Source organism: Mobula hypostoma, chromosome 5, assembly GCF_963921235.1.
Source record: "Mobula hypostoma chromosome 5, sMobHyp1.1, whole genome shotgun sequence".
Classification (NCBI taxonomy): Eukaryota; Metazoa; Chordata; class Chondrichthyes; order Myliobatiformes; family Myliobatidae; genus Mobula; species Mobula hypostoma.
The window spans coordinates 47,492,394-47,516,238 of NC_086101.1; the positions used below are offsets into that span (position 1 = coordinate 47,492,394).

Sequence of the window (23,845 nt, forward strand, 5' to 3'; positions counted from 1 at the left end):
CTCACATTCCTGAGTGAAGAAGTTCGCCTTAAACATTTCACTTTTTCATCTGTAACCCTTGACCTTCAGTTTTAGTCTCACCCAACCTCAGTGGAAAAAGCCTGCTTGCATTTACCACTCATTACTTTGTGCACCTCTATCAAATTTCCCCTCATTCTCCTGTACTCCAGAGAATATAGTCCTAATCTATTCAACTATTCCCTGTGACTCAGGTCCTCAAGTTTATTAACATTCTTGTAAATTTTCTCTGCACTTTTTCAATCTTATTGATATCCTTTTGTACACACAAATATCTATAACCATTCAATTTTAGTAATTATTAAAGAACCTCAAAATGTCTTAGATGATAAGATTACAGCCAGTAGAGTTGTTGCTCCCACTTCTAATGACCCAAGTTCAATTCTAACTTCAGATGCTCTCCGTGTGGAGTCTGCATGTTCTGCCTATAACTGCATGGGTTTCCTCTGGGTGCTTCGACATTCCAAAGACATGTGGTTTGGATTGGCCGCTGTGGATTGCCCCTCATGATGAGAAGAAGAATCTGAGAGACAATTGTTGAAATATGGGGACATTAAAGTGAATTAGAATGGCATCAGTATTAATAACGAGTGCTTAGTTTTTGGCATGAGCATGGAAAAAACGGTTTCTGTGCTTTATCCCTGATTCAATAACATTTCAAATCTGTTAATATCTTTGGTAGCTTTGATGGGCTGCTTCCTGACTTTACTTGCTGTCAACAACCTGCCCCTAGGCAATGGTGACCAAGGCATTGTCAAGTCCTTGATACCCAACATGAGAACATGCAGGAACACCGCTTCATCCTTTGCTTGTGCATACAGATGTGTGGGGTCTTCTGTGGATCTTCCGGGCTAGCAGACTTCAACCAGCACCATCTGCTCTTGTGACTAATCTTCAAAATGCCTTAAAAGATTTGAAAAGTTTCTTGGAACATCCTGTAGTTGTGAAATACACAAGTTATGTAAACACACATTCTGTCACGTCTAAATGCCCTCGGCTGGCCACCGATTATTGGTATTACACATATATGTATTAATGAGAATTTTCCAGCAACTGAACATGGTTCATATTCCTATTATCTCATTTCCTGCAATTATCTTTAAGCATTTTCCGACAAATTATTTGCTTCATATATATGAGGTGGGATATTATTAGACATTTTGTAAGTGCAAATATTTAAATATAATTATTGATCAGTTACAAAATGCAAAGAGTCAGCATTCCATTGATAAGCACAACTAACATAAGAGCGCTCAATATTTAATACATGAATGAATTTAAGTGTGATTTCTGTCCAACTGTAGATATTGAAGAATGATTTCAAGAATACAGCCTTCTTTGGATGATGCTCATAATTCATTCCAGTAACTTGGTCTTCTGGGATTATGTCCATTATTATGTGAACTATTAGAATTGATTACCTTAATTTAAGTGCATTGGAGGTTTGCATTACACAGCACACTGTCGATGCAGAAAAGGCTTGGCCTTTGCCATAGATAACAAAAAATAGAATACAGAAACAAGATGCCTACTGGGTGTCAGATGCACACCTTTTTGTCATTTATTTATTGAGAAACAGCATGGAATAGGGCCCTCTGGCCCTCCAAGCTGCGCCACTGAGCAACCCCCCTAATTTAATCCAAGACTAATGACGGGACAATTTACAATGGCAAGTTAACTTGCTAACTGGTATGTCTTTGGGCTGTGGAAGGAAACTGGAGCACCCAGAGGAAACCCATGCGGTCACAGGGGGAGCATACAGAGTCCTTACAGGCAGCGGCAGGAATTGAACCTAGGTCGCCTGTCCTGTAAAGCATTGTCCTAACCGCAATGCTACCTTGCCGCCCATCTTGTCATTGCCAAACTTTGAAGGATTTTTTATCCTGCTACAAAAACAATATATTAATTTGTCAACAGCATATATACATATTAATATAAGCATATTAATTCATCACCAACATGTATTTAAAGGGCAGATTGCTGACATTTATACATTTAGTTTGTTTTTTATCCTTTGTCATTTGACATCAGTGTGCATCCAAAATGTATGTTTAATTCAGCACACATTTTCAACAGTCCTGTAATCTTCCAAGATTTAACGAGTCATTACATACAAAAGCAACTTTATTTAATCTTCATGCCTCCATTCATAATTCGGGTAATTACAAATGCATACGTTTAAAATGGGTACTATAATTCTTCAATTCACAGCTCAGCTCATATGAAAGTTGGATACAGAAACGCGAAGCAATGACAGTGAAGTTCTGGGACATGTGGAAAATTAAACACTTCATTTAAGTCTTTCAGAAGAGACGAGGGCAAAACATATTCTCCCACACAATTTCATTACAGAGACTCCCTTTACACTTTTGGGGATACCATCATTTTACAGTAAGATGAAAAGCTCTGAATATATTTACAATACATACATTGTACATAAATACAAGAACAACACTTACATATATGTTAGTAAACATGACACATACTTATTGCCTGAACTAAATAGTGTACAAAGACCAGGAAAAATATCTTCTTCAGAAGATTCAAAAATTGGATTTATTTTTTTTTAAAGAAGAAAACACTGGGGTTTAAAAACTATTGCAGGATAAATCCACCTTTTCATAAATTGGCTAATTCATATATTTCATTTGCAAAATTCACCAGGTGGATTTCAGGACTAAAACACCTCCCAATTTATTTTCCCACCCCAAACTATTTACAGCCTATGTAAAACTATGACTCTCAAAATACTTTGAACTCTCACATATAATACATTATATTTAAAATAGATGTCCCAACAACTACAGTAAAATATCAGAATGTTTATTTTTGAGAGTTTTGGATGTTAATCCCTGTATAAATCTTTTTTATAATCTGAGACTAATTCAAAGTGCAAGACATTGTGTGTCTCTGTGGCTTCAAAAGGAGCTGGTAATTTTAAGGACAGTATCCTTCAAGAAATTAGACCTTCATATTGTGGACCTTAAGGTGCAACTTTAACCCTTTGGCATGAAAATCCATCCTCTTGTTTACACTGAGCACATGGTGTGAGGTAATTGTATGAACTCTGCTTCTGAAATGCAACTTTAATGACTTCAACGGAGCCAAACTTCAGACGTGGCATTCAAAGTGCGAGCTTCATCAGGTTGAATGTTGTGCACGTGACAGAGGTTGAATTTCTCACTAACTTCATTGTTGCTTTACTAGATTCACAGTTGTAACAGAAATTCCGTTCCGTTAGTCATTTCAAACTTGAGATTCATGCCTATTTAATAAATTTCAGTACACATATTGTAGGCCAAAGGATCTTTTCATGTGCTCTAATGCCTTGATTTGGAGTGCACCAGCCCAGGCATTGGGCATTATGTGCCATTATCTAACACTGTCGTTCTCAAGATCTTCACTGGATGGGTGTCACTCCCTTCTGCAGATTAAAATTGTGCAGGTCAGAATTGGAACTGGGATGGGGGAAGAGGGATGGTGGCCTTTAATGCTGAAGGGAGTAGTTCAGTGATGAGGTAAGTATCTGGAATACGGGATGGGGAATGGTTTGGGGTGGTGATTGGAATGAGCCTGTAATCAGAATCCTGGTCTTGGGGAAAGTCAGGTGCAGGTCCAGAGATTCCAGGGGTTGGTTCAATCTGGGGCTCATTGGCATGGATGGCTGCAGGTGAGTAGGAAAGTATTTATTGCTGGCTGGAAGCAGCCCCCAAGAATGTAAAGTATGTGTCCGATTAGCTTTAATGAGTTCCCAGCAATGTTTATGAAGCATTTTTGAGCTGGAAGTTAACACTCCCAAGCAAAGCTCCAAAGGGTTTACTTTGTTGGATACGTGCTTGATGCTGAAGTCATACGAGGCTCAGAAGCATGACTTGTGCTGGGAAGCTGAATTTCAGGATTAATGCAGAATGACCAGGAAACAAACACTTTTGTGTTTCACCCCATTTCAAATCTTTGTTTTAATACTATACTTAACTAAAGAGCAACAAGAAATCTGACTTCTAGACTAGCAGTTTATTAATGTAAATATTTAATTGATATAAGTGGAATGAGCATTGTGATGGAAACCGAGAGAACATGGAGTGACAGAACCAAAATGTTACACCTAATGTCTCTTTGTATTTGTTCTTCATTGGGTTACATCATGAAGGATATCAGTTTCTTTCTTGAGGAATACTGCCCACTACATAGGGAAGGAGTTTAATACTTCCAATAATATTGAGTGTTTGTGCAATATAACTATGAATTCTGCACTACTGGTATTCCAATTTCACATTTGTATAAACATACTGTCTCATTGTAAAGACAAAAAGAAATCAGCTTTAGAAGGAGGGACACCTTTGACTCTCCTTTCCTCCTTCCTCTGATTATAATGTCACATTAATCGGGCTAGAAGATGCTACTGACAGGCTTCAAATATCAACGCAGACAGCTCTGAGCTGTTTATTAGTCCTGTTTCACTTTTGATTAAATTTCTTTTCCTATATTGCTGTTTTATAGCAGATGAGTGGAATGAATTGTCATCTATTGTAATTATAATATATTTTTAAGAAAGTATTTTTGAACTTGTTAAGAAAATATGGATAAACACTCATAGAAAAGTTGTGTGATTTCTCCAAAGGTGTGGTAAAACTGTAGAATTGATCACATAGAGTTAGTACACACCTGGATCATTATTTGCTGTATTTGAAACTCAGCAAAGTGGAACTTATTTGTTACTTACAATATAACATTAGACATTTTCCGGTCAATTCTGATTTTCACAGTAATACATTGCCCCATATACTTAGAAATTCATAGAAATAGCAGATCCTCAGTAGAACTGTAGTAATTACTTCACCAATAGTCTGAAGCAATAGCTACTCATGAATTCCTTTCTTTCTTGTGAATTTGGCGGGACATCTGCAGAAACTCCTCCTACTTTCACTTCACAGTTCACCATGAATATTACACATGAATGGCGCAGGCAAGCATTTGATGGGGAAATGTGCCACTTTGCTCGGTTCAAATGCCACAGTTGTGAAAGATGTTCTGGTGATATGGTAAACCTCACACAGCAAGCACTTCTCTACTATGGCCTTAATGAAATTCCCTTCACAGTAAAGGCTTGAATTGTAGACTTTGCTACATGATGTTATCCACATTTTTTTCTTAAGTGTAAATATAACACTGTACTATTGGTTAAATTTGCTTTAATATATTATTGGGCCAACATAATATTTGTATCTTATTGGCAAAGTTATGGTCCATGGTATTTTCCAATATAGAGAAGATATAAGGCTTCAGGTATTTATGGTAGTCCATCAAGGGTGATTGAGAATATAAGGAAGAAAAGTTAAGGACTACTACTGAATTGTAATTCAAAGAACCATTGACCTTTGATCTCCCCTCTCCCCACCCAAAATGTTGCTAATTTGCACAAATGAGGATTAGTTAATATACTTCTTCAGCATTATATGAAACAATCCCTAGATAAATTAATGTTAAACAGGAACAAAGTGGCTCCTGTGAGAAATGCACATTCCCTGGTGATAAGATACTATTAGAATATAACACCAAGTTATAGCATGTGTTGGTGTACAAGTTACTGAAGCCGTATTGCCTCTATCAATCTGCAAATTATGTATGCAACCTAGCAGAGATCACTACAGTCAAATAATTCTTCAACTAGAGGAGAGAGTTAATTAATTCTGCTATAGAATAATAACCAAGCCATCATGTTCATTAATACTGCTGCCAATATCGAACTGTATTATCCATTTTCAGTCACTTTTGAGGCATACACGTGGTAGAAGAAAATATTACCAAGTCCTTAGTCTTTTTATTCCTTTCCATTTCTCAAGTGAGGCAGAAGTTTTGGAACTTTAAAAAAAAGAAACAAAAGCGATTGGTTCAGTTATATTCTGAACTATCATTTAGCACTAAGTACCAGCTTGTTACTATGGGCTCATCCAATAGTTGAAGAATTGTAGTGAAAGATAAACTGATTTAAAATCTGAGAACTATTTAAAAAATGCACCAACTCATGAATATCTCTGGACAATAACAACAGGCCAAGTGAACATAACCTAAATTACCAAATCACTGATGATAAGTTTTGACTGTCAGCATCAGCAAAGGTTAGAGTGCTCTTCACTTATTTTTGTTTCTTCGGTCGGACAATTAGGGATGCCCACTTTGATAATTCAGCCCAGCTGAATTATAGGGTTTGGAAGAGATCCTGCTCTGCTTTCCCCACTGTTCTTCAAAAGCACCTTCAAACGAGCATGTGCCTCCTACGATGCAGTGCCAGGTGATCTGAGCGAGAGAAACTGCGGTCACAGTCTGCGCACTTGAAGGGCTTTACCCCTGTGTGCTTGCGATAGTGTCGTGTCAGCTCATCTGAGCGGGCAAATTTCCACGTGCAGCCTTCCCATGTGCATTTGTATGGTTTTTCACCTGAAAGTAAGTGCAAAAGATGTTGTGAGTTGAGGTTAATAGCAATTTCATTATAATGAGAAAAAGAAGATTACACGTCCCTCAAGCCATTCAGTGAGATTGTGACTGATCTGATTTTGTCCTCCAGTTAACTTTTATTTCTGTTTCACTGACTATAAACCTTAACTCCTTTGTAGTCCAGAAATTCTTTTGAATGCATGTAGTGACTCTACCATAAACAACCTTGGGATTCATCTTCTTGCAGGCAGCCACAAACTTAAGAAACACAACAGAATTCACAACAAAAAAACAAAACACAATGACAGTCAAGTATCCAACGAGCGAAAAAAAGAACAAATTGTGCAAACAATGAAAAGCGAGTTCACAGCCACGTAGGCACCTCAGCACTGCAGCTGGTCCAGGAGTCCGTTGGCTGCAGGCTACAGTTGCAGAGTCAGTTCAGCACTGAGGCGCGTAAACCCTCACAGACTAGTGAGCTGAACACTGTTCATCCCTCGCCTTTTCCCTCCATGTTTTAATCTTTTTAATCTGGCTCAGCACTTAAATCAGCTGAACATTAATGCCAAACACCAGCACCCTAGATCAGTGCAACAAATATTCCCTATGTTTGCATTTTGTCTCTGAACACCATACTGCAATGGTCTCCAACTATTCTTCCGACTGAAAAGGTCAAGCCTATATTTTTCTGTGGTACTCCATTAAACATACTGTCCTCTAAATGGTTCACGTTCTTTCGCATTCCTTCTCGTGATTTTTGCTCCCAATTACCTTTATACCAGAAGTATCAACAATCCTAACTATCTTCTATTTTATGCAGTACTGCACAGATTTTGATGAAGGTTGGAGATGTAAAATTTAGTAATGAAGTGCTAGGTGTTGTTTTATGCAGATAGTTTAGATTAACATTGCACTGAGCTACCAGGGACAAGAGCTGCAGCCATAACCAAGTCGGGGGCAGGGGGGAGGAGGAGGGAGAAGGAGGGGAGGAGGGGGAGGGGAAAGGGGAGGGGGGAGAGAGAATAAGCACTGCCACTGTTCAACTCCTCCTTGAGCTGGGGTTAAAATTCATCTTCTACGCAAGCTCAAAGGAATTAGTAATTACCGTGAACCCCACTCTAGTGAAATCCTCTGCCTGTGAAGTCGGTTCTTTGTATTGTTTAGTGATGGTTCCTGGTCCAAGGTATTTGCTAGTATTGTATTCAGTTTGGAAGGGGGACTCCTAACCAAACAAACTGGTGGTCTGAAATACAATCATGCTTCAAGCTAATCAATGGAAGAATGGTTCAGTAAACCAGATGGGTAATTACATTTGCAAAAGTGTGTCCACTAAGTATTAACTAGGAGTTCCATTTCTATTTTATCTCTTGGCTGTACATCAAACAAACCATGGTTCACCTATTTTATATAAATAAATCTGTTTACAATTTGATATTAACGTTAGTGTTAAGGAAATGTTTCAGTCTGTAATGAAAGGAAGAATCGTGCTCTTGTGTAACATTTTAACAGCTTCATCATTGGAATTTGTTGGAGTTTTGAAAATGGTTACAAGATTAGGGATGGTCATTTAAAAAGAGATATGCAGGAACCTTCTCTTGCAGTGGAAAGTCAATATTTGGATTTCTCTATCCTAGAAGATTGTGGAGCCCAGCTCATTTGAGTTACTTGGTGTGGAGGGAAGATCAGGGAATTGAGGTTTGTGGGGAACTGGGAGAGAGGAGACGAATCCTGGGGCCGAGCCCATTGAATGGCAGGACAGGCTTGTGAGGTGAGTGGACAACTCTTGTTACTGCTAATACTTATCCCCTGATTTTCATCCTTAGAGAGACCCCATTTGGTATACTGTGTTCAGTTAAGGTCACCCCGCTATTGGAAAGATACAATTAAGCTGGAAACAGCGTAGAGGAGATTTATGAGGAAGTTGCCGGGACTCGAGGGACTGAGTTATGGAGAGACTGAGCAGGTTGAGACTTCTTTCACTGGAATGTAGGAGAATGAGGGGTGATCTTGCAGAGGTGTCTAAACACATGAGGATCATAAATGGGGTCAATGAGTACTGTCTTTTCCCCAGGGTTGGGGAGTTGAGAACTAGTGAACAAATGTTAAAGGCAGCAGTTCATACCATGGGGTCTGCTAGACATGGGGGTCCATGACATAAGAAAGGTTGGAAGCTCTGGTTTAAAGTGAGAGTGGAGAGAAGTACTAAGAATCTGGAGGCAACATTTTCACCCAGGTCATAATGTATATGGAATGAGATGCTAGAGGAAGTGGTAGATGAACAACATTTAAAAGTTACTTTAACAGGTAGATGGATAGGAAGAGTTTAGACTGAAGTGAGCTAAATGTGGACAAGTGGGATGAGCTTTGATTGCCATTGGCCAGCTGGGCTGAAAGACATGTTTTTGTGTTGTATGACTCCATGACATTTTTGGGAGGCACATCTTCAGCTGCCTAGATCTTCCCTTAAATCTTGAAGATGTTCCTTAAAATAACTTGGACAACTTCCATCTAAATGGCAACTGTACTGAAGCACAATCCTCTTGCTGATTCACAAACAAAACTGATGCCCAAGCTAAACTGAAATTTTAGAATGGATGACCAAAAGTTTGGTCCAGCAGGGAGGTTTTAAGTAAACTTTTTAAAATTACTTTATACTTTATTGTTGCCAAACTATTGATACTAGAACGTACAATCATCACAGCGATATTTGATTCTGCGCTTCCCGCTCCCTGGATTACAAATCGATAGTAAATATTAAAAATTTAAATTATAAATCATAAATAGAAAATAGAAAAATGGAAAGTAAGGTAGTGCAAAAAAAACCGAGAGGCAGGTCTGGATATTTGGAGGGTATGGCCCAGATCCGGGTCAGGATCCATTCAGCAGTCTTATCACAGTTGGAAAGAAGCTGTTCCCAAATCTGGCCGTACGAGTTTTCAAGCTCCTGAGCCTTCTCCTGGAGGGAAGAGGGACGAAAAGCGTGTTGGCTGGGTGGGTCGTGTCCTTGATTATCCTGGCAGCACTGCTCCAACAGCGTGCGGTGTAAAGTGAGTCCAAGGACGGAAGATTGGATTGTGTGATGTGCTGCGCCGTGTTCACGATCTTCTGCAGCTTCTTCCGGTCTTGGACAGGACAACTTCCATACCAGGTTGTGATGCACCCTAGAAGAATGCTTTCTACGGTGCATCTATAAAAATTAGTGAGGGTTTTAGGGGACAGGCCAAATTTTTTTTACTTTTCTCAGGAAGTAAAGGTGCTGGTGGGCCTTCTTGGCAGTGGACTCTGCTTGGTTGGACCAAGTCAGGTCATTTGTGATATTGACGCCGAGGAACTTAAAGCTTTTGCCCTGTTTCACTTGCGCACCACTGATGTAAATTGGGTCGTGCAGTCCGCTACTCCTTCTGAAGTCAGCAACCAATTCCTTCGTCTTGCTGACGTCGAGGGATAGGTTATTGTCTTCACACTATGCCACCAGGTTCTTAATTTCCTCTCTGTACTCAAACTCATCATTACCCGAGATACGGCCTACAATTGTTGTGTCATCAGCAAACTTATATATTGAGTTCGATGAAAACTTGGCTACACAATCATGGGTGTACAGTGAGTACAGCAGGGGGCTGAGTACACAGCCTTGTGGGGCACCGGTGCTCAGAATGATTGTAGAGGAGAGCTTGTCCCCTATTTTTACAGCCTGGGTCCTGTCTGTGAGGAAGTTGAAGATCCAGCTGTTATGCTTCTCACTTTTTAACTGTGCCGCACCTTAAATACACATCCAAGCTCTAAGTATATTCCGATACCTTCAAAAAAGATATAAAAGCTGCCAGTGAAATTGTGTCTTTCTTTACTTGCCCTAAGATTATCTTAGAAAAGAACTACAGCACAATACAGGCCCTTTGGCCCAGAATGCTGTGCTGAAATATGTACGTACTTTAGAAATTACCTAGGGTTACCCATAGCCCTCTATTTTTCTAAGCTCCATGTACCTATACAGGAGTCTCTTAAAAGACCCTATCGTATTCGCCTCCACCACCGTTGCCGGCAGCCCATTCCACGCACTCACCACTCTCTGCGTAAAAAATGTACCCCCGACTTCTCCTCTGTACCTACTTCCAAGCATCTTAAAACTGTATCCTCTTGTGACGCCCTGGGAAAAAGCCTCTGACTATCCACATCAGCATTCCTAAGTGCTCAAGACCATCACCTTGAGCATTTAGGAATCTGATTTTAGTTACCCTTGTGTGAGATGCTTTGTGATACTTTTATTTGCACAGCAATGTTGCTCTTTTCAGCAGTTTGTTAGGTTGGTGGAGTTGTGAATAATATTTGTTGTAGGTTGCAATAAGATATTGATAGGATGCAGAGCTGAGCAGCAGCAGATGAAGTTGAATCCAGAGAGGTGTGAAGTGATACATTTTGGAAGTTTGCACTTGAAGGCAGAGTACAAGGTTAATTGAGCATTCATAGCAGTGTGGAGGAACAGAGGGATCTTGAGATTCACATACATAGATCCTTCAAGGTTGCCACACAAGTAGAAGGCATATGGGGTACTGGTCTTCACTAGCCAAGGGACTGTGTCAAGAGCTGTGAAGTAATGTTGCATAAAACTCTGGTTAGACCACAGATGGAGTATTGTGTTTGTTTCTGGTCACCTCATGGTGAGAAGGATGTGTAAACTTTAGAGAGGGCGCAGAGGAGATTAACCAGGATGCTGCCTTGTATTAGAGAGGATGTCTCATGAGGAAAGGATGAGTGAGTTAGGGCTTTTCTCTTTGAAGCAATGGAGGATGACAGGTGGCTTGATAGAAGTGTATATGATGATAAGAGACATAAATAGACTGGACAGCCCACACCATTTTCTCAGAGAGGAAATGGTTCATATCTGATGGCATAATTTTAAATTGATTGGAGGATGTCAGAGATTGTTTTTATACACAGAGAGTGTTAAGCACAATGAACGTACTGTCTGTGGTAGTAGTAGAAACAGATACATTAGGGAGATTTAACAGACTCGGACAAACAGATTTAAGAAAAATGAAGGCCTGTGTTAGAAGAGAGGTTGAGATTGATCTTGGAGTAGGTTAACAGCTCGGCATAACATGGTGGGTTGAAGGGTTTGTACTGTGCTGTACTGGTCTATGTTCCTGTGGGAACATTTTGTTAGATTTGGAAAGATAAAGCTACGCTTTGTATGCCAGGATAAGGTGAGAGCTGTTGACTATAACAGGATATCACAATGCATGAGGTGGGAACACTAGGGATGATGACGTACATTTCTGGAATGTTGGAGGAAACTGCAGTACATGGAGGAAACCCATGTGGTAGCAGAGAGAACGTAGACACTCCTTGCAAACAGCAGCATGAATCGAATCCTCATCTTACTGGTGGCGCTGTAAAGCGACTGCACTCACCGATATGCTACTGTGACGCCCCCCCGGGATCAATAAAGTATGACTATATGACTATATGTAAGTGACTCCATAAACAGGATTAATGTAACTTATGAGGGACCTGATCTCTTGCCATGTTATTGAAATGGTTGCTCAATTACTTTCATTCTTCCGACCATCAAAGCTTGGATTTCCTTTCGGACATCGGCTTCCACACCAGGAATAAAATTGTCATCAGTTGTCTGGAGATTTAAAATGATAGTTATTTCTGGACCCACAATGAGAGAATTAGTTATCTGCCAATCCAGGTATTACATATTAAAATGCATTTGATTTTAATTAACATTGTTTTAGAATTACGTAATGTTAAAATTGCACAAGGCATTGGTAAGGCCAAATTTGGAGTACTGTGTACAGTTCTGGTCACCGAATCATAGGAAAGATGTCAACAAAATAGGGAGAGTACAGAGAAGATTTACTAGAATGTTACCTGGGTTTCAGCACCTGAGTTACAGAGAAAGGTTGAACAAGTTGGGTCTTTATTCTTTGGATCGTAGAAGGTTGAGGGGGGACTTGATAGAGGTATTTAAAATTATGGGGGGGATAGATAGAGTTGACATGGATAGGCTTTTTCCATTGAGAGTGGGGGAGATTCAAACAAGAGGACATGAGTTGAGAGTTTGGGGCAAAAGTTTAGGGGTAACACGAGGGGGAACTTCTTTACTCAGAGAGTGGTGGCTGTGTGGAGCGAGCTTCCAGTAGGTGTGGTGGAGGTGGGTTCGATATTGTTATTAAGTAAAATTGGATAGCTATATGGACAGGAAAGGAATGGAGGGCTATGGGCTTAGTGCAGGTCGGTGGGACTAGGTGAGAGTAAGCGTTCGGCATGGAATAGAAGGGTCGAGATGGCCTGTTTCCATGCTGTAATTGTTATATGGTTATGGTTATAATTGGATCTGAGAGTAGATGGTGAATATTAATTAAAGGCTGATGCTGGAGTGCAGGACCAAGTATTGCTTGTAAACATCTTGAGTATGGTCTACTGGAATTGGTTTATTATGTCACCTGTATCAAAGTACATTGAAAAAACTTGTTCTGTTTTCTGTTCATACTGATCAATTTATGACACAATGTATTGAGAAAGTACATGGTAAGACAGTGACAGAGTGCAGAGTAAAGTGTAGCAGCTGAAGAGGAAGTGCAGTGTAGAGGCAATAGGTGCAAGGTCATAATGCGGTAGACTGTGAGGTCAAGAGTCCTCTGCTGTTTGGGACAGAGGAGACAATTCAGCGCCACAGTAGTGCAGCAAGTGGAATTGCTTCTCCACAACTCCAGCAACTGTTCAACGCTGAATCTTGCTGAGGAAAGAATCTAAATCTTGTGTTTGATACTTCCTCAGGAAGATCTCAGCTGGCAGTTAAGCTGAAGTATCTGCAGACCTTGTAAACACATTGACAACATATACACTGGCACTATGAGAGACATTCTAACACAGGAAAGTGGCTGTTCAATGGCCCATTTGAGTTAATTACTAAGAATCTTTTTTAAGAGTCCAAGAAGAAACTTTATTGTCATTGAGCATGTTATTAGATACTGAGTGTGTGCGTGTGTGTGTGTGTGTGTGTGTGTGTGTGTGTGTGAGAGAGAGAGCATACCAGATGCCTGCCAGGATTGCCAGTCTGATTGACTATAAGACATAGAAGCAGAATTAGGCTATTCAACCAATCAAGTCAGGTCTGCCATTCAATTATGGCTGATTTATTATCCACTCAACCCCATTCTCCTGCCTTCTCCTCTCACGGATCTATTTCTAGCTTACTTTAGTCTGCAATGAATGGGGTATTATGGGAACAATTGCAAAATAGATTCTTTGTTATCTGATTGAAAAATCCTTAAGATCAGTCAATTTCATTTTTTTCTTTTCCTCTGCCTCCAATGTTAATGTAACTTAAAAACAACTAAGTGTCAAAAGAGAATTATAATAGGGCACTTTATTTTAATAGATCATGTGGCGTCCTACATTTATGATGGGATCCTGAAAATTTATCTTTGAATTTTGGAGAGTGTGGAGGCTTTGCCAGCATCTCATGGAATAGAAAATGCAAGGTACGTTTAAAGGCCATAATAATATAGACAGATACTTTATTGATCCCAAAGGAAATAAATTACAGTGTCACAGTAGCATTACAAGTGCACAGACATACACATATTAGAAGAGAAGTAAGAAAGAATACAAAATAAGTTACCTCAAACAGTCTAATAGGAGGGGGAGGGGTTCATCACTTCCCCAGCTATAGGTTTATTCACTATATTGCCTATTGGGTGTGGGTAAGAACGACCTCATTTCACGCTCTTTGGAGCAGGGCAGTTGACTTAGTAATGGGAAATACACAATATTGGAACATCACAATTCCTGACTGAAGCTTTGGGAAAGGCAACATTTGAGGGGACATTTAGATGCTGATTTATCATCATCATTCCCATTCCAATGTCTTGACCATAATTACATATTGACACTGAAGGATCTCTTCGCTGTTTTGTTTCTTGTTAGTTATTTCACTGAGCTTGTACGTCAGTGACTTGCCATAATCCAGAAGTAACTAATTTGGTCCACCAGTTGGTTACCTAATTACCAGACAACCACTGTGCCTTGACCATTCTCCCATCTTGGTGATCACAATATTGCCAGATGGCTGAATCTTCTCTGTACCATTGGTATCTCCCGCTTAATTCAATATGTACATCTATAGCAGACAGGCTTTTTTTGCAAACTTTTTTTTTACTACAGACCATAGTTTGTGCTTGAACAGGACTTATTTAATTCTAAAAGAAACCTATCATATTTTAGCGCCACAGAGTACATTTGTCCACAAGAATCTCTTAAGCACTGGAAATGTTTGAACATCAGTGTGTCCTGGATATCCTTGCATACATGTCAAACGTGTACGTCTCAAACTTAATGAAATTGGGTGCCCTATATATTTTAACACACTTCCTCACTGAAATCGCCATGGGTGTCCAGGATAACAACTCATTCCTCCTAACATTCAACACTGTTTACACTTGGAATTCAACACTTATATCCTGAGGTGCTGTTCAAGGAAGGTCTTCAAGGTAAGAAGCACTCATTGGAGTGCTGAAGGCACTGGTGCCAATTGTGAAGACAACAAAAATTTGGGATGAAAGGGAGGTGAGTATTTAAAGGGGTGTTAAGAGTAAGGGGCCCTGTGATCTGCCTCAGCCTCCATCCTGCCTAGCATAGCCCTCAGTGTGAGACATCTCAGGGCCTGCACTCAGTAGAGTTCAGAAGGATGAGGGGGAAGCACATTGAAGCCTATCGGATAATGTACGGCCTGGATAGAGTGGAAGTGGAGAGGTTACGTCCATTAGAAGGGGAGTCAAGGATCTGAGGGCACAGGCTCATAATAGAGGGACGTCGCTCCTTCAACCAGGGGCTGGAGAATCTGTGGAATTCATTGCCACAGACAGCAGCGGAAGCTTGGTGACTGGGTGTATTTAAGGGACAGGTTGATAGATTCTTGACTGGCAAGGGGATTAAGCGTTACAGGGAAAAGTTCGGAGAAGAAAGCGGGTTGACAAAACAAATCAACTATAATTTAACGGAGGAGAGGACTGGATGGGCTGATTGGCTTGATTCTGCTCCTATATATCAGAAAAGTTGGAAGGATGACCACAAGAGAGATGGTAAGTGGTAAGATGACAAAGGTATGTAATAAAATGTTTTTAACATTAAGATTGACTGGAGATCATTGGCAAGCATGAGGGTGATAAATATAATCTGTGTATGCACCTGAACTAAAATGAAATGTAAGTAGTCCAGAGAATCTTGTTTGATTAAGTTATCCTAAATGTTGAACAGGGGGTTTGAAACTGCTCAGTTTTCACAATCGGGCTGCACTCACAAAATGTTTGATATTTAGACTGTTTCTTCAGCCTCAGCTTATGTTAAGGTGAGCAGTAGGGAGGTAATTTACAATGCCAGGCTGCTACAGTCTGTGATAAAGCAATAGCACCATCTTCTGTTCCTTTATTATCAATTCCGGCATTTAACTGATAAATGCAAAAACATTTCTTAAACTTCAAAAATAACACTGAGCAGGTCGAGCAACATTTGAGCAGAGGGTTTCAGACAGAGCAAAGAGTTAAATTGTACTCCAGAGGCAAAAGTCAAAAGGGCCAAGAACGCAGGGCTGAAGGTGCCGTATTTAAATGTGCGTAGCATTCGGAATAAGAAGGACAAACTCGTGGCACAATTAAGAGATTGGTTGTTATGACACATCACCGAGTCCTGTCTGAAAGAAGGCCATAGCTGGGAGCTTAACATTAAAGAGTATATTTTGTATCAGAAGAACAAGCGGAAGGCATAGGCAGTGGTGTGGCTCTATTGGTAGAAGATGGAATTACATCTTTATAAAGAGGTGACATAGTGTCAGAAAATGTTGAACCTTTGTGGGTGGAGTTAAAAAACTACAAGGATTAAAAAAAACATTATGGGAATCTTATATATGCCTCCAAACAAAAGCTAAGATGCGGGGTTGAAATTGCCACGGGAGCTAGAAAAGGTATGTAAATAAGAGTAATGTCACAATTGTATGGGGGACTTATGCAAGGGGACTGGAAAAATCAGGTAGGTGTCAGATCGCTAGAGAGGGAGTTGAATGCTTATGAGGTGGCTTGTTAGAGAAGCTCGTGCTTGAATCTATTCAGGGAAAGGCTATCTTAGATTGGGTATTGTGTAATAATCCAGATTTTATTAGGGAGCTTAATGTAAAGGAACCCTTAGGAGACAGTGATCATAATATGATTGAATGCATACTGCAATTTGAGAGGGAGAAGCATAACTCTCATGTATAAATATCGCAATGGAATAAAGGGAATTACAGAGGCATGAGAGAGGAGCTTGCCCAGGTGGATTGGAGAATGATACTGGTTTGGGTGAAAGCAGAGCACAGTTGGCTGAAGTTTCTAGGAATAGTTCACAAGGCGCAGGATAGATATGTACCACAGAAGAAGTTGTTCTCAAATGCCAGGGTGGGCAACCATGGCTGACAAGGGAAGTTAAGGTCTGCAAAAATGCCATGGAAAGGGCATATAAGGCAGCAAAAGTGAGTGGGAAGGTGGATGATTGGGAAACTTTTAAAATCCAACAAAAGGCAACAAAAGAAAAAGCTATAAGAAGGGAAAAGATGAAATACCAGGGCAAACTAGCCAATGATATAATGTAAGATACAAAAAGTTTTTTCAGTTATATAAAGAGTAACAGGGAGGTGAGAGTTGATATTGGACCACTGGAAAATAATGCCGGTGAGGTGGTAATGGGGAGACAAAGAAATAGCAAATGACCTTAATGACTGGACCAGATGGACTACATCCCAGAGTCCTGAGAGAGGTTGCTGAAGAGATTAACAGATGCATTGGCCACGGTCTTTCAAAAATCACTTGATCCTGGCATGGTTCCAGGGGATTAGAAGATTGCAAATGTCACTGCAATCTTTAAGAAGGGAGGAAGGCAAAAGAAAGAAAATTATAGGCCAGTTAGCCTAACCTCAGTGGTTGGGAAAGTGTTGGAGTCTATTATTAAGGATGAGGTTTCGGGGTACTTGGAGACTAACGATAAAATAAGTCAGCAAGGTTCCTGTAAAGGGAAATCTTGTCTGACAAATTTGTTAGAGTTCTTTGTGAAGTAACAAGCAGGGTGGACAAGGGAGAGGGAGTGGATGTCATTTACTTGGATTTTCAGAAGGTATTTGATAAAGTGCCATGCATGAGGCTGGTTAACGAGATAAAATCCTATGGCGTTACAGGAAAGATATTGGCATGGATAGAGGAATGGTTGGCAGGCAGGAGGCAGCAAATGGGAATAAACGGGGCCTTTTCTGGCTAGCTGTCAGCGTTCCTCAGGGGTCAGTATTGGGACTACATTGTTTGTCAATGATTTGGATAATGGAATTGATGGCTTTGTGGCAAGGTTTGCAGATGATCTTGGCGATTGTAAGGATGACTTACAGCGGACTGAAAAGCTTGAACATGTAGTATTAAGAAAGAGGATGTGCAGGAGCTTTTGAAAAGCATCAAGTTGGATAAGTCACCGGGACCAGACATGATGTACCCCAGGCTACTATGGAAGGCGAGGGAGGAGATTGCTGATCCTCTGGCAATGATCTTTGCATCATCAATGGGGACGGGAGAGGGTCCGGAGGATTGGAGGGTTGCGGATGTTGTTCCATTATTCAAGAAAGAGAGTAGCAATAGCCCAGGAAATTATAGACCAGTGAGTCTTACTTCAGTGGTTGGTAAATTGATGGAGAAGATCCTGAGAGGCAGGAGTTATGAACATTTGGAGAGGCATAATATGATTACAAATAGTGAGCATAGCTTTGTGAAAGGCAGGTCATGCCTTACGAGCCTGATTGAATATCTTAAGGGTGTGACTGAACACATTGATGAAGGTAGAGCAGTAGCTGTAGCAGTATGGATTTCAGCAAGGCATTTGACAAGGTACCCCATGCAAGACTTATTGAGAAAGTAAGGAGGCTTAGGATCCAAGGTGAAATTGCTTTGTGGATCCAGAACTGGTTTGCCCACAAAAGGCAAAGAGTGGTTGTAGACGGGTCATATTCTGCATGGAGTCGATCACCAGTGGGGTGCCTCAGGGAACTGTTCTGGGACCCTTACTCTTTGTGATTCTTATAAATGACCTGGTTGAGGAAGTGGAGGGATGGGTTAGTAAATTTACTGATGACACAAAGTAATTACGAGGAATTCTGCAGATGCTGGAAATTCAAGCGACACACATCAAAGTTGCTGGTGAACGCAGCAGGCCAGGCAGCATCTCTAGGAAGACGTTTCGGGCAGAGACCCTTCGTCAGGACTAACTGAAGGAAGAGCTAGTAAGAGATTTGAAAGTGGGAGGGGGAGGGGGAGATCCAAAATGATAGGAGAAGACAGGAGGGGGAGAGATGGAGCCAAGAGCTGGACAGGTGATTGGCAAAAGGGATATGAGAGGATCATGGGACAGGAGGTCCAGGGAAAAGGAAAAGGAGGAGGGGGGAATTAGATTTTCCAGACCTAATCAGTTCCCCTATACCACCACTCTGCTCCGTCTAGCGGAATTAGTCCTTACTCTTAATAATTTCTCCTTTGGCTCCTCCCACTTCCTCCAAACTAAAGGTGTAGCTATGGGCACCAGTATGGGTCCTAGCTACGCCTGCCTTTTTGTTGGCTTTGTGGAACAATCTATGTTCCGTACCTATTCTGGTATCCGTCCCCCACTTTTCCTTCGCTACATCGACGACTGCATTGGCGCTGCTTCCTGCATGCATGCTGAGCTCGTTGACTTCATTAACTTTGCCTCCAACGTTTACCTGGTCCATTTCCGACACCACCCTCCCCTTTCTAGATCTTTCTGTCTCTAACTCTGGAGACAGCTTATCTACTGATGTCTACTATAAGCCTACTGACTCCCACAGCTGTCTGGACTATTCCTCTTCTCACCCTGTCTCCTGCAAAAATGCCATCCCCTTCTCGCAATTCGTCCACCTCCGCCGCATCTGCTCTCAGGATGAGGCTTTTCATTCCAGGACGAGGGAGATGTCCTCCTTTTTTAAAGAAAGGGGCTTCCCTTCCTCCACCATCAATTCTGCTCTCAAACGCATCTCCCCCATTTCACGCACATCTGCTCTCACTCCATCCTCCCGTCACCCCACTAGGAATAGGGTTCCCCTGGTCCTCACCTACCAGCCCACCAGCCTCTGGGTCCAACATATTATTCTCCGTAACTTCCGCCACCTCCAACGGAATCCCACCGCTAAGCATATCTTTCCCTCCCCCGGCCCCCCCGCTTTCCACAGGGATCGCTCCCTACGCGACTCCCTTGTCCATTCGTCTCCCCTATCCCTCCCCACTGATCTCCCTCCTGGCACTTATCCTTGTAAGCGGAACAAGTGCTACACATGCCCTTACACTTCCTCCCTTACCACCATTCAGGGCCCCAGACAGTCGTTCCAGGTGAGGCATCCACATCCCATTCTCATTCTGATATGTCTATCCACGGCCTCCTCTACTGTAAAGATGAAGCCACACTCAGCTTGGAGGAACAACACCTTATATTCCATCTGGGTAGCCTCCAACCTGGTGGCATGAACAGTGACTTCTCTAACTTCCGCTAATGCCCCACCTCCCCCTCGTACCCCATCCGTTATTTATTTATATACACACATTCTTTCTCTCTCTCTCCATTTTCTCCCTCTCTCCCTCTGACTATACCCCTTGCCCGTCCTCTGGGTTTTTTCCCCCTCCCCCTTTTCATTCTCACTGGCCTCCTGTCCCATGATCCTCTCATATCCCTTTTGCCAATCAACTGTCCAGCTCTTGGCTCCATCCCTTCCCCTCCTGTCTTTTCCTATCATTTTGGATCTCCCCCTCCCCCTCCCACTTTCAAATCTCTTACTAGCTCTTCCTTCAGTTAGTCCTGATGAAGGGTCTCGGCCCGAAACGTCTTCCTAGAGATGCTGCCTGGCCTGCTGCGTTCACCAGCAACTTTGATGATGACACAAGGGTTGGGGGTGTTGCGGATAGTGTGGAGGGCTGTCAGAGGTTACAGTGGGACATTGATAGGATGCAAAAATGGGCTGAGAAGTGGCAGATGGAGTTCAACCCAGATAAGTGTGAGGTGGTTCATTTTAGTAAGTCAAATATGATCACAGAATATAGTATTAATGGTAAGATTCTTGGCAGTGTGGAGGATCAGAGGGAGAGGAGAGGAGATTTACAGGGATGTTGCCTGGATTGGGGAGCACGCCTTATGAGAATAGGTTGAATGAACTCTGCCTTTTTTTCTTGGATAGACAGAGTATGAGAGGTGACCTGATAGAGGCGTATAAGATGATGAGAGGCAATGATCGTGTGGATAGTCAGAGACTTTTTCCCAGGGCTGACATGGCTAGCACAAGTGGGCACAGTTTTAAGGTACCTGGAAGCAGATACAGAGGAGATATTAGGGGTAAGTTTTTTTTAAAAACGCAGAGAGTGGTGAAAGCATGGAATGGGCTGCCGGCAACGGTGGTGGAGGCAGATACGATAGGGTCTTTTAAGAGACTCCTGGATAGGTACATGAAGCTCAGAAAAATAGGCTATGGGTAACCCGGGGTAATTTCTCAGCTAAGGACATGTTCGGCACAGCTTTGTGGGCCGAAGGGCCTGTATTGTGCTGTAGGTTTTCTATGTTTCTATGATATGAAGATAGGTGGAGGGGTAGGTCGTGCTGAGGAAGCAATGCAATTTCAGAAGGACTTAGTCAAATTGGAAGAATGGGCAAAAATGTGGCAGATTGAATACAGTTTTGGAAAATGTACAACAATGCATTTTGGTGAAAGTAACAATAGTGAGGACTATTATCTAAATGGGTTGAAGGTTCAAACATTAGAGGTGCAGAGGGACTTCGGATTCCTTGTGTAATTTTCTCAGAAGTTTAATTTACAGGTTGGGTTTGTGGTAAAGAAGGCAAATGCAATTTTGGCATTTATTTCAAGGGGAAAAGAATATAAAAGCAAGGAGATATTGCTAAGTCTTTATCAGACACTAGTTAGGGCACACTTGGAGTCTTGTCAACAGCTTTGGGCCCCATATCTCAGAAAGGCTGTGTTGTCATTGGACAGAGTCCAGAAGAGGCTCATGAGGATGATTCCAGGAATGAAGGGGTTAATATGTGAGGAGCATTTGGCAGCTTTGGGCCTGTACTCACTGGAATTTAGAAGAACGTGTGGCGATCTCATTGAAACCTACCGAATGTTGAAAGGACTAGATAGGTTGGACGTGGAAAGCATGTTTCCTGAGGCGGGTGTATCCAGAACTAAAACTGAGGGGTGACCTTTCAGAACGGAGGTAAGGAGGAATTTTTTTTTTTAGCCAGAAAATGGTGAATCTGTAGTATGCTGTGCCACAGACTGCAGTGGAGACCAAGCCCATAGGTATATTTAAAACAGAAGTTGATAGTTTCCTGATCGGTCTGGGCTTCAAAGGATATGGTGAGATGGCAGATGTAAAAGGTTGAGTGGGATCTGGGATAAGCCATGATGGAATGGCAGAGCAGACTCGATGGGCTGTAGGGCCTAATTCTGCTCCAATGTCTCATGGTCTTTTGGACAATTAGTATTCTGTCAGAACAGGATGCTCAAGTCAGAAAAGTTAACTCTTTCTCTCTCCATAAATGCTGCCTGATGTGCTAAGTATTTTCTGTTCATGTGTACCGAGCAGTAATACCGGATCTGGTGATATGTACACGGATGAAAATCTTGGAGTCGTTTTCAGTTTTGTGCAGTTGGATATTTAGGCTCCAGTCATTCCTTCTTGTAAGGTTCAAGCATTTTTCACCCTGATTTTCCTACCTAAACCCAGTTACAAACTGAATGCACAACCTGTCATGGGCCAAAGCTTTACTATGCTTTCTTTTCAAAACAATTTGTCTTGCTGTATTTTAAGGTGAGAATTCGGTAAAGGTTAATTCAACTGCAAATGGGGTAATCTCAAAATATAAAGATTTAAAAATACAGAATAACCTGATTAAAAGTGACTGAGAGTCACTTGCACACTATTATCCTGGAGTTTAGATTTGCATGGCAGCAGGCCTGGTAAAGTCAAAAATTCAAAAAGTGAAAAAGGCAAATGGTATGCTGGCATTCATAGCAAGAGGATTCGAGTACAGGAGCAGAGAGGTACTACTGCAGTTGTACAGGGCCTTGGTGAGACCACACCTGGAGTATTGTGTGCAGTTTTGGTCCCCTAATCTGAGGAAAGACATTTTTGCCGTAGAGGGAGTACAAAGAAGGTTCACCAGATTGATTCCTGGGATGGCAGGACTTTCATATGATGAAAGACTGGATCGACTAGGTTTATACTTGCTGGAATTTAGAAGATTGAGGGGGGATCTTATTGAAATGTATAAAATCCTAAAAGGATTGGATAGGTTAGATGCAGGAAGATTGTTCCGGAGGTTGGGGAAGTCCAGAACGAGGGGTCACAGTTTAAGGATAAAGGGAAAGCCTTTTAGGACCGAGATTAGGAAAAACTTCTTCACACAGAGAGTGGTGAATCTGTGGAATTCTCTGCCACAGGAAACAGTTGAGGCCGGTTCATTGGCTGTATCTAAGAAGGAGTTAGATATGGCCCTTCTGGCTAAAGGGATCAGGGGGTATGGAGAGAAGGCAAGTACAGGGTTCTGAGTTGGATGATCAGCCAAGATCCTACTGAATGGCCTACTCCTGCACCTATTTTCTATGATCCTATGTTTCAAAATACACTGTTGTGGCACCAAATATTAATTGTTGACATCTGCTTGGAAGATCACAATTGTCATTAGTAGACCAATGGTGATTAATTCACTCTGAGGCATGAGCTACTATGGTCAGTATCTACTTCCAGTGTGAAGCTTTTAAGACTGTAAAAAAACATAGAACTAATTGTTCCTCTGAGTTTTCACTTTGTGCCTAAAATTGCACTAGACAAGAAAATGGATCAGAGATTTCTGGCCTCTCTTCTAGAATGGAGAAAATGTTGTAGAGAATGAGGACAGTGTGGGCATCTGCCAGAACCACAAAAAAAGATTTCGCTCTGCTGAATGATTCCACTACTATTGAGACTGACTCATCAGTTGCTGTGTCAGGATTCTATTTTCAGTTTTCAAAAAAACTCCATTTGCTTATATCCTCTAAACCATACCTCCAGGATCACATGGCTCTGAGGTCATATAGTACTATTTACTATGCAACTTCTGCCAATCCAGACCTGTTCCCATGTTTACTTGTGGTGTTTTCGCTGTCCATCGTGCCTTCTCTTTGCTCATCCCCTCCACGAGGCCCAGTTCCTGATTGCCTCCAATTTTTTTTTAGTTTTCATGGGTAAAATTGATATTTAACCTCCACTGATGCCACCTCTTCCTTTAATGACCACCAGAATAACTCCCACTCTTTAAAATGTCTGATCTGAGA

The 23,845-nt window shown here is 41.5% G+C and overlaps 1 protein-coding gene across 6 annotated transcripts in view; it reads right to left on the reverse strand.

Moving 5' to 3' along the window:
• Positions 1 to 2,129: 2,129 nt before the first annotated feature.
• klf12b (Kruppel like factor 12b) overlaps positions 2,130 to 23,845 on the reverse strand; it is a 301,395-nt gene continuing 279,679 nt past the window's right edge. For all 6 annotated transcript variants that reach the window (XM_063048451.1, XM_063048453.1, XM_063048450.1 and 3 more), the window contains one exon: positions 2,130 to 6,456. In XM_063048451.1, coding sequence (XP_062904521.1) covers positions 6,275 to 6,456 — 182 coding nt within the window. In that variant the 3' untranslated portion in view covers positions 2,130 to 6,274. The remainder of the gene's footprint in view (positions 6,457 to 23,845) is intronic.